This window comes from Daphnia pulicaria, chromosome 1 (genome assembly GCF_021234035.1).
Source record: "Daphnia pulicaria isolate SC F1-1A chromosome 1, SC_F0-13Bv2, whole genome shotgun sequence".
Lineage (NCBI taxonomy): Eukaryota > Metazoa > Arthropoda > Branchiopoda > Diplostraca > Daphniidae > Daphnia > Daphnia pulicaria.
This window is the reverse complement of record NC_060913.1, coordinates 41,351,223-41,363,315: the sequence shown is the minus strand read 5'-3', so window position 1 is coordinate 41,363,315 and position 12,093 is coordinate 41,351,223. Positions and strand designations below refer to the sequence as shown.

Sequence of the window (12,093 nt, the reverse complement as noted above, 5' to 3'; positions counted from 1 at the left end):
TAGGAGGGGGAGTCACATGATTCCCCATCTAGCGGCAACTTGATAAATCGTGTGTCGTTGCCTGGCAACCATATCAAAACGCGTCTCAGCTGTCAAGTGCGGAGTAAATTAAGCAATCATTGCCATATTTAACCCAGTTGTTGCATGAGCATCATATTTGGTGTTGAAAATCCGTGCATTTAGCAAAGAAATGGTGAAGATTAATATTGAATATTGGTATGTTACTATGTTTTAGTTAAGTAGTTTTCTTTCTTCACAAATATTTGATTATTATGTTTGTACAGCGGTGGGTGAGGGTATGGTCCCCGCTACGGGGAGCTTGCTGGAATGATTCGGCAAAAAGTTCCCTCTGCGGAGATTGAAGGCCACATTGGACGAAGAAGTATTAAATATCTAACTTATATATGTTGACAAATTCAAGTTATTTAATATTTTTTTTAATTTCTGTACAGCTTCGTTTGAGGTGACTGTGGATGATCAATTGATCCACTCCAAACTGAGCACAAATTCCTTTCCAGATTTTGAAGAGGTTGCTAGTATTGTGCAATCAGTCGCTGAGGGATCTAAGCCTCAGCAAGTAACGAAGACCCAATCTGCTGGATGCAACATCCTGTAGACACCCTTTTACCATGGCAATGAATTTGGTTAGGTTAAACATTTACTGCTCACTTATGAAATGGACTCTTTGAAGCACTTTCGTGTTGGTGTCTGTTGATTTTTCTTGAGCTTGTATCTGATGCTATCTGCAAATTTATGTATATAGAATAATAAACCACATCCAAAATATTCTTTTAAATAATTAGAACTTTCAAGCCAAGAAGGGAATTAGCCTGTAATAATTAGTGAAGGTCAAGAAAGTTAAGCCATGTTACAGATTAGGTTCTTCTGGATACTTAGTTGATAGGACGATGCTGATAGCTATCAATTCCCAATGGTGTTCAATGGAAACCTAGATTCTATTGAAATAAGGCTACACCGTACTTACCAGAGTGACCATCTCAACGATTTTGCAGTTGAGAAAAGAGAAACCTTAGAAATTTTAAACCGCATCTAGTATCTGTAAGTCTACAACTTCGATGATGAGTAACTAAAACTGGGTGTCAACTGTCAATATCATGTGTCAATACTGTGAGAAAAAGGATACGTACATCATTTGCATGTTAAGAGCGATGACAATCTTCTGGTATCCGGGCACGTGTAATAGTTTTGTAAAGGGTTATACTTTTAATTTTCAGAAATTTTTCAGCTCTAATTAATATTCTAAGAAAGCACTAACAGTTTCCATTTTATATCGTATTTTATACTTTTTTCACGTTGATAACGTTAGTCAACGCCATGGAACAGTCGTGTCCTGAATCAGGGGTGCCTGAATGATCAGATGTCCTGCTAAATATTCAGAAAAGTAGATTTCAAAATTCCATTAAATTCGAATTTATCGACAAAATGTTATGTTAAAGTATTGTAAGACGAAAAAGCGTGATTCAAAACTCCCTACACGTTTCTTCCCCAGAAACTAGATCTTGTTTAACCCTGCAAAATGCAATCGGCCATTATCGCGAAGGTCGACGAAATTTCTGGACGCACTAAGCAGTATCAGTATCGCACATGTGGCGGGAAATCGCTCACGCTTTCTTTCAATGTCGTCAAAGACTTTTTAGGTTGACAAAATTAAACTTAATAAGAAAAACACCATGATTTAATATTTTAATTTCATTAAGTATTTAAAACTGTGTGTTTAGTTTCGTGTGTGACCTAGGTTCTGTTTAAAACATTGCTGTCAAGGTCGCACACGCTGAGAAAACCGGAAAGCTCGTCTTCCCAACCTCAAATTTGTTTGTGTATGCTCTCCAGTCTTCCTTTTGCTAGCTCATTGCCCTCGTGCAAGTCCAATCGAAAGGTTGTCGTTCAGCAGTGTCCCTCTCACCCCCACCCCTTTTCTTCGTTTAACAGAGGTAAGAATTAACTTAATGCCATTACAATTCAGATAGATTTGCGCCGTTATTTATGTTTGCACGTGCTTTTTTAATATTCGATTGTAATTTACATGGCTTGTTTGCTTTGCTGTTGCTTGCAGCTTCGTTCACGCGCCAGCTCATATTTTGGCATGAACAATGATAATTTTAACCGATACATTCCATCGCTTCATCATGGAAGTGATTTATTTTTCCCTCCATTGAGTAAGATTTTTTATATTAGATTTCATTTCACATTTTGGTTTGTTTTATTTTTACTGTTTTTGTTGTTGTGATTTGCAGTGGGTTTGGAGCAAGAAGAGTTTCCTTTTACTTCTTACTACTCGTCAATTCACAACAATTCTATGAGCATTAATAATCAAAACTTGTACCGGCCTTATGACATCGAAAATACTCAGAGCAGTAAGATCAGTGAAGTCGCAAATGGCGTCGGTGTGGTCCACAGCAGTGCGGGGTCCTTGGGCAATCGCAACGTGCTCGAAAACAGCAGCTACGCCTTCGCGGATTTTAACGAGACAACCTCTGCCTGGCCCCACTTTCCCGACCTCAGTTATTCTCACCATTCAAATTTTGACAATGCCAACTACTGGCCTCAGCTCTTTCAGCACAATAGTAATATTTCAGAGCCAAATGTCCACAATCTTCGACATCCCTCTTCACCACCTTCCAACGACCCTTTACTATTCTGTCTATCTGAAGATGATAGCAGCGGATCTATGTACGAAATAGATGTTGAACGTTCACAATCAACCTCTCCTGAAGTCATCCAAGCTACTCATATACCTCCTACATATACCAGCGATTTGTTTTTATCTCAACAAAATTACCAACAACCCGCGTCTGTCTCCAACGATAGTCATCAAAAGCGTCAACTCCCGATTCGGCCGATACCTCTACAAGCTAGCGTAGTACACCCAACTCAGAATTATCCCTTCATTTGTCCTGAATGCGGCCATTATTGTTGTTCCTCCGGTGGACTTAAACGACATTTGAAATTCTGCCATGTTGTTCGGGCAAAACTTAAAAACAAGAATAACGCTAATCATGCAGAAAGAACAGAAGAGTCTGAATCTACATTTCGTTATCCGTACCACGTGGATTCAAGGCCATTGAACCTGTCGACTGACAGTAAGTTTTTCTTATACAATAGTTTTGTATTTATAAATCGTTATGTATTATTCTGTCTTGGTTTACTTTTCAGATAACATCGCAAGAGCTAATCCACATCAGACAGCGACCGATGGAATTCAATGTGAACCAATGAACTTAGGCATGAATAATTTATTCACTGGAGGTCCATCGTTATCTGAAGAAAACAACAACATTATTCAAAGGTAGTAATTGCTTAGAATAGAAAATAATTGTTTTTAATCTTTCTGATTGTGTACAGCCAAAGTATCTCAGCATATCCCACTGTTTCGGAAACTGCCATGCCGACTTTGGTGCCGATAGTCCTGCCAATACCAGATGTTCAAGATCCTCTAGAATTGCCTATTATGAGTGATTTCGTTGCTGGCGGACGAGATCGAAAATGTTCCGAGTGCCCAGTTATTCTGCATAGCGAAAAAGCACTAGTCGAGCATCTCCTTTCTCACAATAGTAATTACTTCACCTTTTAGTAATTTTTAGTTTAATCTTCCTCAATTAAGATTTTTATTTAGTTCGTCAACCTTATGAGTGCAAAACTTGCGGGAGCCGATTTAGTCGCAAATTTCACAAGACTCGCCACATGAAGCAGCGAGGCTGTGATGGAACTCCCCGAAATCAGTTTAACTGCGAGGTAATTTTCTTATCAAATATTATATTCCTCGATCCTAAATGTCGATTTTTATTATTAGTTTTGCGGAAAGCATTTTTCACGGAAGGACAACATGCTTGAACACGTTAAAAGTCACACGGGCCAAAAGAAAAAGAGGGTCAAGTTGTCTTGTCCTTTCCCAAAATGCGAGAAAACGTTTAGTGGTAAACCCCAGTTGCAGGCTCATCTCAGCGTCCATTCTGGCTTGCGTCCTTACAATTGTAGTTTCGACGACTGTAATAAAAACTTTCCTTCCCCTGCTGCTTTGAAGAAACATCTGCACAACCACAATCAAGAGAATCCGTTCCAATGCCCTCAGGTAAGATCAACCAAATGTTACAATTTCCTGTCACAATTTTAGAAGATACATATTGTTGAATTTGTCTTGTAACAGTGTGACGCCCGCTTCGTAGCCAAACATTCTCTTAACCGTCATATCAAAATTCACGATGGCAAGGGATCCATTAAGTCGTATGAAAGCCAACAAAAGCCATTGGATGATCACATCAAAGCACATCTATGTAAGCTTTATTCATTGCATTAATTATTGAAATGATATAAATATTGTTATATGTTTCCTTAGCCGAGGAATCGTTTGAATGCGAAATCTGCTTTCGAACTTACAAGCGAAAATGGCGACTTAAAAATCACTATAGGCAAAAGCATCATGGATACCTCTATGACAAGTCGAATTCGATAGTTGCGGGTTCGTAATTTAATCTAAAGTGAAATATTATATTGTAGTTATTCTTTGATTCTCCTTTGTAGAATCAACCTTACCCAATGTGGAAGAAAATCCGCTCACTTATCCTCACGCGTGTGACAGATGTCCAAGGAAATTCGACAAGAAGCAGGCATTGCAAGCCCATTATGTGACCCACATTCAAGTGCGTCCATTCAGTTTATTAAGGGGTCTTCTCGTAAATGTTTTTTTTTTTTTTTTCTAATTAGGAAACTTCACTGATGTGCACCAAATGTTCTCGTGTCTACATTAGACGAGATTGTTTGTCACGTCACCTACAATTAAAGCACCGTCTATCGTCCGAGGAGGCTTTAGAGGTAGCGTTAACACTGTTTTCGTTTGTAAATTTATTTTGAAGTATGTAGGATTATCGTAGTCTTGGTTTTCTACTAGACTATAAAAAATATGAACCCGAGAATATTTCAAGATGAGCCAGTCGTTAGTCTTACTGATGTTAGCCTCGTGGACATGAGCGCTCGCAGTTCTAGCAATGAAATTGCTAATGAACCACAAAATGAAAGTTTTGCATTGGTTGGAGAAATTGATGTTGATATCAGCATTTTAGAAGGTAATGCACGAATCATTCAATAAGAAAATGTAAACATATCAATATTTGCCTCCATCCTTCTTCCAAAGGTCACATCATTGAGCTGCTAAGTCTACTAGTTGATTCTGGCGTGTTGCGCAGCTTTGGTTGGCCGGATTACAGCGCCGATACAATACTTCAATCTTTGCTAGTGAAGTGTGGCAAGGTAAGTTTCTGTCTAAACGGTTAAGTATTAAAACTGATACGCGAATGGCAACTGAATCTTTTTGTTTCCAAGGAACCCTTGACGCAGCCTGACATTAGCCTTGTTCAGCGTTTACGAGATAATACCAAAAGACTCTTTTCTTTCTTGGTGGACGATCAAATTGCCATGGAAAATCTATTCAGCCGTCGCCCTATTGAGCAGGTACTCCAGCAGGTTATCGAGTTAGCTAAAGATGCTAGAGGCAGCGCTAATAATATTGTTCAACTCCCTCTTTAAGTTTATTGTTTTCCTCTCCATCAATTCTCAGTCAAATTAGTTTCTCTTGTTCAAAGTCAAGACCATGGTTGGTCTCCTTGTTTTGTTGTTCATTATTATTTTTTTCTTTAAATGGCTTAGTAATTTTTCTTTTGTCATAGTCGTACAAAGATGAATTGTTCAGTTTCGTTCTATCAATATCTATCCTATCACCTTCGCAATTAAATACAATTAATTAACAGGTAAAATCACGTGTTTCATCAACACAAGTATAATCATTACATTTTGAACAAATTATAATTTTTTCTCGAATTAACAACATATGGAGTAATGAATCACTTGTCACCGCCGAAAATACTGGAACCCCAGGTAGAACTCATAGCACCGAAAAAGGCAGCAGCACTTGATCGCGCTGTGCTTGCGGCGTTAGCAGCGGTTGTATCAGCCTTGTTTCGATTAGATTTTTTCTGAAGAAGAATTTATTTTTTAGGATGCATGTGAAATCCAAATCCCAACAAAGTGTTTGAAGTACCTGATTGATTGATGCTGTGTCTACTTTGGATGAGGACTCTGCTAACTTATTAGTGCTGCTATTGGTATCAATGCTAGATGGCCGTTGGTTAACCAGTGGCAAAGGAAGGAAACGTGGAGTCGAAGAAACTAGGCCTACTACAGAAGGTGTTTCTGGCTTCTTACTTCCAACTGGGTTGGCTAGGCGAGCAGCCCACAGGATGGCGTGTCGATCTGAGGTCAGTAGCGGACCATATACAAACTGCATGCGAAAAGAAACGATGAGAAATATAAACAGTTTTCTTTTAATCAGATTACTCATGTCACCTGTAAACGTTGGACAGCTCGTTTCACATGGTTTTGAATGTGTGGATTAAAGACATCGAGATCAAATGGATCCACACGCCCCTCTAGAGATTCACACAAACTACGAGCTTTCTCCTGCATAGGCTGCATATATAAAAAGTTATGATCCTTATCTAATTCAAATCATGGATGACTATCTTAAATTCATACCCTATTGTCTCTTGCTAGGAGCAATGCCCCGACGAATCGAACGTCGAATAGCAACTGAAGCGCAACTGCTTGTGATAGTGCTGTCGAATGACCAGTGATATAATTTTCATAACATTTCAAGACGGAGCTAGCTGTGTCCTCCATAAGAAATAGCTGGGCCTTTCTGTAAAACGTTGAAATAGTCCCATTAGACAACATTCTAAGTGTTGGAGAATTAACACGACTTTACTTCGGAATGGCGTGAGGTCCAATGTGATTGATCTCTTGGCAGACTTTGAAGAGACTCTGCTGAAGCGGGAAACTCGGATTCATTGGGACTCTGATCTGAGACTGTACTGCACTGCCGCTTTCAGCTTCCTCTTGAATGGTGATTTCATCCCACAACTGAAAATAAAATTTAAATACGTTGAAGGTAATATTCCTCTTTTGTCAGGGAAAGAAGTTGAACAAACCGGTGTCGATTTCAAAGTATCGGCAATCGTATTCATCCGTAGCTGAGCCTCCAGGTTTTTTCCCATTGTTGCGAGTAAGTCTGCATTCCAAAGATTAAAAAGATCCAGTGACGAGCAACGTAAAAAATCGACGAGGGAATTCCACGACTTTCCTTCTCCACCCTAAGGTCAACTCTTTGTAAGGTAAGAAACTCTCTATAAAAAATCCTTTTATACCTGTTGGGTGTCGACGCAGAGTTTTAGCTGGGGACAAAGGTCACTCAGGCCCACAACAACTTTCATGGCAAAAATAATTCGGTTGTCGTCTTTTATGTTGAAAAAGGAGATAAATCTGTCATGAAATAAGGTTTTGGTCAAGTAATCAGGTAGAAAGAAAATATTGCTAGACAATACTTGCGAACGCTCTGTACACAGCGCTTTTCCAGGGCCTCGTTGATTTGTGCATGTTTATCGAACTTATCGAAAGGTATAAATAATTCTCCTTCTTCAGTTTTTCCATCTTGGTAGTATGCCAAGTCTTCTCGCAGAAGTGCTAATTTTTGATCCCACAGACTGCATAATTGCTGGACAGTAGGCATGTAACATCGCGTCTTCATGTACACACCTAACGAAAAAGAAAATTCAAAATTTGGCAAAGATATAATTACCAATTGGAAATTTTTTACCACTCGAATGTTGTGGGGCCGTAGTCGATTGGGGCAAGTCATTTGGTGATTCTGTCCATAACCAAGTCTTTAAGTCAAATTTAACGTAATTTTGCTCGATTGATTGTTTGACAGTATCCAGAGCATGATCCAGTTTCCCTTGAATAATTGCTCCTACTTTTTCAACGAATGCTGGTTCAAACAGTTCTTCCCAAAGTTTTACATCAGAGCCTAACAATCTTTGCGACAGTTCACTCCACTTGTTGGCAAAGGGTTCAGCCTTTTTTTTTAAACGAAGAAAAACGTTTACTTGCGGACTTTACTTATTATACAGACAGCTTAATTTTTAAAATACCTGGAGTGTAGTGAAAGCTAAATCTCGAAGGCTGGCTAAAGTTTTTATGTTGGAAACACAGCTGAGCATTTGATTTAGCTCTTTAGGAACCAAGTCACGAATAGTTTGGAACCAGTTTTGGAATTCATTACGAATTTGACTGATGGGCAACGGTGTCCAAACTTCTTTCGTTGATGGCCTAGAATTTTTCCAATTGATAAATTTCGCTAGTAAATGCAGCAGAGAAGACTTTAAAATTCCGCAAAATTACCGAAATTCCGTTATGATAGGTGGCAACTGTCGAAGAAATCCGGGAGTAAGCGAAAGCAACTGCACAGTAGGAGGGGCAGGGGATTGGCAGGTGGCTTTGAGTTTTTCGGACAACAAACCTTGTGGCAAGCTTGATTCTGGAAAGCCCTCTTTGGAAACGAAAAAGGAGTATTTAAGCACAGTTCTTAAATAATTACCTTCAATGAGTTCCTTACCGACAAAAAGTGCATGAAGGGTGGCAAAGGATGATATAATGAATTGAAGGAAGCTCTGCAGTTGTTGTTTGATGCCACTTTGTGAAACTATGCGACTAACAGCTTCCGAACGAAATTTTAGAAAGTCAGAAAGCATTTGGTTGGAACTACTTCCGCGAAAGAGTATCAAAGCACAACAGCTGTCAACGGCCATCTGTAAATTAACAAAAATTTGTAAAGTTATGCTAATCATAAGAAACTCAAATAATCAAACCTCTAGTGTGAGCTGGATCTCTGTTAGATGATTAGTGGATTCTTTAATGATTATTTCATTAAAGGAAGCTAATGAAACTTTTTGTTGGTTGATTACAGGAAACCATTTTTGAACATTTGCTGCACTTCCACACACTCCACTTTCTACACTCAGACCAGTGTGAAGATGATATCCAAGCTGCTGAATCTGTGCTGCCGGGCAGATATTTCCAGCTTCTATTTGCTTCCATATGATTTCAGGTAACTCCATTAAAAGTCTTATCTGAGCTGCCAGTATTCTACATTCTTTTTTGGCTTCCAAAATTTCCCTATGATATATAACAGATAGAAACAACTAAGTAAACATAATAAGTATGCAAAGTTAATACTTTTGTTTCTCTGTTGAATAGACATCTGTCTGGAAACCAAGTAGTTGTCTATGTTTCAGTGAGCCTAACTTGTCTTCCATAGTATGAAGATGTTCTGACACTTCCTCTGACGTTTTCTTCATTTCTGTGATAGTGTCAGCAGCCTCAATCAAATCTCGATAGCGACTCCTGTAAAAATAATCAAAACTTTTTGATTATTTATTTATTAAACATTTTTTATCGATGATACGTACCCGACAGTGACCCGAAGGTCTTCTCTTTTTTTCTCTACTTCAAGTCTCATCTTTCTTAAGACCTGCTGAATCTCCTCAAGAGTCATTTTCTCAAACAACCCATCAATATTTGAAGATAACAACTCTTGCGCCATAATTGTAGCTACTTTAATACGATGTATTTTTGGTTCAACTGTAACTCGTTAACTTTTTCTGTCACTCGTTAGACATCCAATCGTTTTGTGTGATTCTCTGTGTGTTTTGACAGGTTCCAAGTTCCCACGTCAACATTTCAACAAACCGGCCATTTGGGTTATGCTATCATCTCATAGATGGCGTGACTAGTTCAGTAGTTCTTTCAACTGGAAACAACACAACATATGGTGATCTAAAAAAATGCAGGTAAAACGCAATTACTTATTTTATTAAATTTAAATCTCGAAATTTGAAATTTCTTACATCTTTTATAATTATATGGTGTTGTATTTTCATAGGAACAAAATATTCCTATCGACATTCAGACCTCAAAGCTACTTGATTGGGTGATAAGTCGACGACATTGTACAAAAACATGGCCTCAACAGATCACTCTGGTTCGTGAAAAAATTAATTCTGCTATTCAGGATATGCCAGAACACAAAGGAATCACTAAGCTTTTGACAGGAACTTGTAAGGATCTAGAGTTTTTATTTTAATCATTTTTTCTTATAAACCTTGCCTAGGCCTATAGATATTTTTCAATCGGGTCATGCTTTGCAGATATTAACTACTTTCACTGCCTCCAAATTGTTGAAATATTGAAAGAAACTGAAGCCGATACTAGAAGCTTATTTGGTCGTTATGGATCCCAGAGAATGAAAGATTGGCAAGAGGTTGTTCGTTTGTATGAAAAGGATAATGTATATCTCGCAGAAGCTGCCCAAATTCTTATGAGAAATGTGGCCTATGAGATACCTGGAATTAAAAAATCCATAACAAAATGTGAGCAAGTTCAACATGTGAGTTGGTATTAAGGTCAAAGTTTTAGTGCACACTTTCAACTTTTTTTGCAATCAGGAATCTGAAAAGAAAGAAAATGAATGTGTAAAGAATGCACAAGATTTTAGGGATAAGTACAAGTCACTTTCAAATCAACTTGGTATTGAAGGGAAAAACATCAAGAATGAGTTAGCTGATCTACTTTGCAGTTTACCTGAGATGTACAAGGATGTGGCTCAACAAGGAAGAAAAACAAAGGAGGCTGCTGGTAGATATAATCCATAACATTTTTAGAAAATGTTTATTTAATAACCTTTTTCAAATAGCTTTTTATCGAGAATTCCTTGGACAGATGATTACCGGTAACAGCAAAGTCTCATGTCTTCCAGTGTTGCAGTACATCATTGGTAAGAAACCATCTTTTGTTTTTTTGTAAATGTAGTTGTAATCTAAATGAGAAATCTCTAGAAAATGGCAATACTACTGTGTACGAGTGGCGTTATGGCGAACCTCCTTTGCGCATTGAAGAACCATCAGTTTTGGTAGCTGAACCCGAGGCTCCCACTACGACTGATGATGCTGTAATATGAATTTTTTTATAAATAAAATTATGCAGTTAAAATTAATCGATCATTTCCGAACAGATTGACTTTGGAGATGCAGCTATTGACTTTGGAAGCGATGACGTGGAATTGGAAACCGGAGATATTGACTGGGGACAAATCGACATGCTTCCAGATGCTCATGAAGCAACGATAGATTTTTCGACAACCGAAGATGCCGAATTGGGAATTGTCGTCCAGGAAGCCGGTGTTGAAGGCGGAGTGGCCAGAGACATTGAAGCTCTGACGGTTTTGGACTATCACAAAACTAGAAATATGTTTATCGACGATCTTGTAGAGGTGAAATTTCTAATTAGTTACCCTCATCAAATAATCATTCCTGATCGATTTCTTCTGAATTTAGTTGGAGGCTTTCTTGAAGCAACGTCTAATGGAAATTCAAGCAACTTCCAAAGAGTCCAAGGGTTTCAGTTTCACACAGACACACTCCAGCACCGAGAAGTCTCCCCAACAACTCGAAGAGATGCTCAGCCAAGTGTTGAGTACGATCGATGCTATAAACAAGCCGAAATTGAAAAATTTAGCTCTTATCCGGGAATCGCCAAGGTAATTTCTGAAATGACTGTAGCTTTTTTTAATTGATACATGTTTCAGACCGTTTGACGTAATTGGTTTAGGTACGTTGATCGCGTAGCGAATTCTTTGCAACAGCACTTGCGATTGGCCGACAAGATGGAAGCAAATCGAACGATTTTAGCCGAGAGGCGCCGTTCTGCCGCAGCCGAACAGGTCGGTCTCCAACCGACTTTAAAGAAGCTGATTGAACGCACTAAAGAGTTGCAGGCAGACCTCGAGAAAAACATTTCCAAGAAATATAACAATAGGCCCGTTCATATCACCGGTGGTGTCACCTCCCTCTGAGAAGAAAAAGTTTAAGCAAACTTTTTGGGGTTTTTCTGTTTATTTTGATGGTGAGATTCTCTATAATAATACAATCTTTATCTTATTCAATTTAAACATTTCGTGTACATTCTCAAATTGAAATGTTAACGCTAATGAGCTAATGGTTTTCTCCAAAATCCAAACCTTCCGTCCTCCCCTTATTTATTGTTTTTCTGCAAGTGTACCAGTTCCGGTGGGTGTGTGTGTGTGTGTGAAAACGAGGCAGGCAGCTGATCGAATGCCAAATCAATGGACAGTTTGTTTGCTTTGTGCACAGCGGCAGTCACGCTGTCGGGCCCTTTTTTATATAAAAACTA

The 12,093-nt window shown here is 38.6% G+C and overlaps 4 protein-coding genes across 5 annotated transcripts; 3 read left to right on the top strand and 1 right to left on the bottom strand.

The window, feature by feature from the left end:
• Positions 1 to 64: 64 nt before the first annotated feature.
• On the top strand, positions 65 to 786 carry LOC124320460 (selenoprotein W-like). Its single transcript, XM_046783345.1, has 3 exons — positions 65 to 216; positions 285 to 382; positions 453 to 786. The coding sequence occupies exons 1-3, from the start codon at positions 191 to 193 to the stop codon at positions 614 to 616; spliced, it is 288 nt and encodes a 95-aa protein (XP_046639301.1). The 5' UTR covers positions 65 to 190; the 3' UTR covers positions 617 to 786.
• A 1,004-nt stretch (positions 787 to 1,790) lies between these two features.
• Positions 1,791 to 5,768, top strand: LOC124320257 (protein suppressor of hairy wing-like). Of its 2 annotated transcripts, none has more exons than XM_046783050.1 (14): positions 1,791 to 1,952; positions 2,075 to 2,177; positions 2,256 to 3,101; positions 3,175 to 3,307; positions 3,364 to 3,572; positions 3,635 to 3,753; positions 3,812 to 4,090; positions 4,166 to 4,292; positions 4,355 to 4,477; positions 4,540 to 4,658; positions 4,723 to 4,830; positions 4,907 to 5,081; positions 5,150 to 5,265; positions 5,338 to 5,768. In XM_046783050.1, exons 2-14 carry the CDS (start codon positions 2,105 to 2,107, stop codon positions 5,539 to 5,541), a joined length of 2,631 nt encoding a protein of 876 aa, XP_046639006.1. In that variant the 5' UTR covers positions 1,791 to 1,952; positions 2,075 to 2,104; the 3' UTR covers positions 5,542 to 5,768. The 2 variants fall into 2 exon arrangements, with proteins under 2 accessions (XP_046639006.1, XP_046639007.1); XM_046783051.1 differs by having other exon boundaries at positions 1,804 to 1,951; positions 2,079 to 2,177.
• On the bottom strand, positions 5,756 to 9,568 carry LOC124320253 (conserved oligomeric Golgi complex subunit 1-like). Its single transcript, XM_046783043.1, has 15 exons — positions 9,315 to 9,568; positions 9,082 to 9,249; positions 8,715 to 9,021; positions 8,462 to 8,654; positions 8,248 to 8,395; positions 7,998 to 8,175; positions 7,664 to 7,922; positions 7,392 to 7,602; positions 7,215 to 7,329; positions 6,999 to 7,160; positions 6,776 to 6,930; positions 6,547 to 6,709; positions 6,358 to 6,480; positions 6,053 to 6,292; positions 5,756 to 5,987 (listed from the first exon to the last, which is right to left on the bottom strand). Exons 1-15 carry the CDS (start codon positions 9,446 to 9,448, stop codon positions 5,856 to 5,858), a joined length of 2,688 nt encoding a protein of 895 aa, XP_046638999.1. The 5' UTR covers positions 9,449 to 9,568; the 3' UTR covers positions 5,756 to 5,855.
• Positions 9,569 to 9,600: 32 nt separating this feature from the next.
• On the top strand, positions 9,601 to 11,845 carry LOC124320339 (CDK5 regulatory subunit-associated protein 3-like). The gene is made up of 9 exons (XM_046783182.1): positions 9,601 to 9,695; positions 9,788 to 9,962; positions 10,053 to 10,291; positions 10,350 to 10,539; positions 10,598 to 10,678; positions 10,740 to 10,852; positions 10,916 to 11,173; positions 11,238 to 11,440; positions 11,512 to 11,845. The coding sequence occupies exons 1-9, from the start codon at positions 9,690 to 9,692 to the stop codon at positions 11,753 to 11,755; spliced, it is 1,509 nt and encodes a 502-aa protein (XP_046639138.1). The 5' UTR covers positions 9,601 to 9,689; the 3' UTR covers positions 11,756 to 11,845.
• The last annotated feature ends 248 nt before the right edge of the window (positions 11,846 to 12,093 follow it).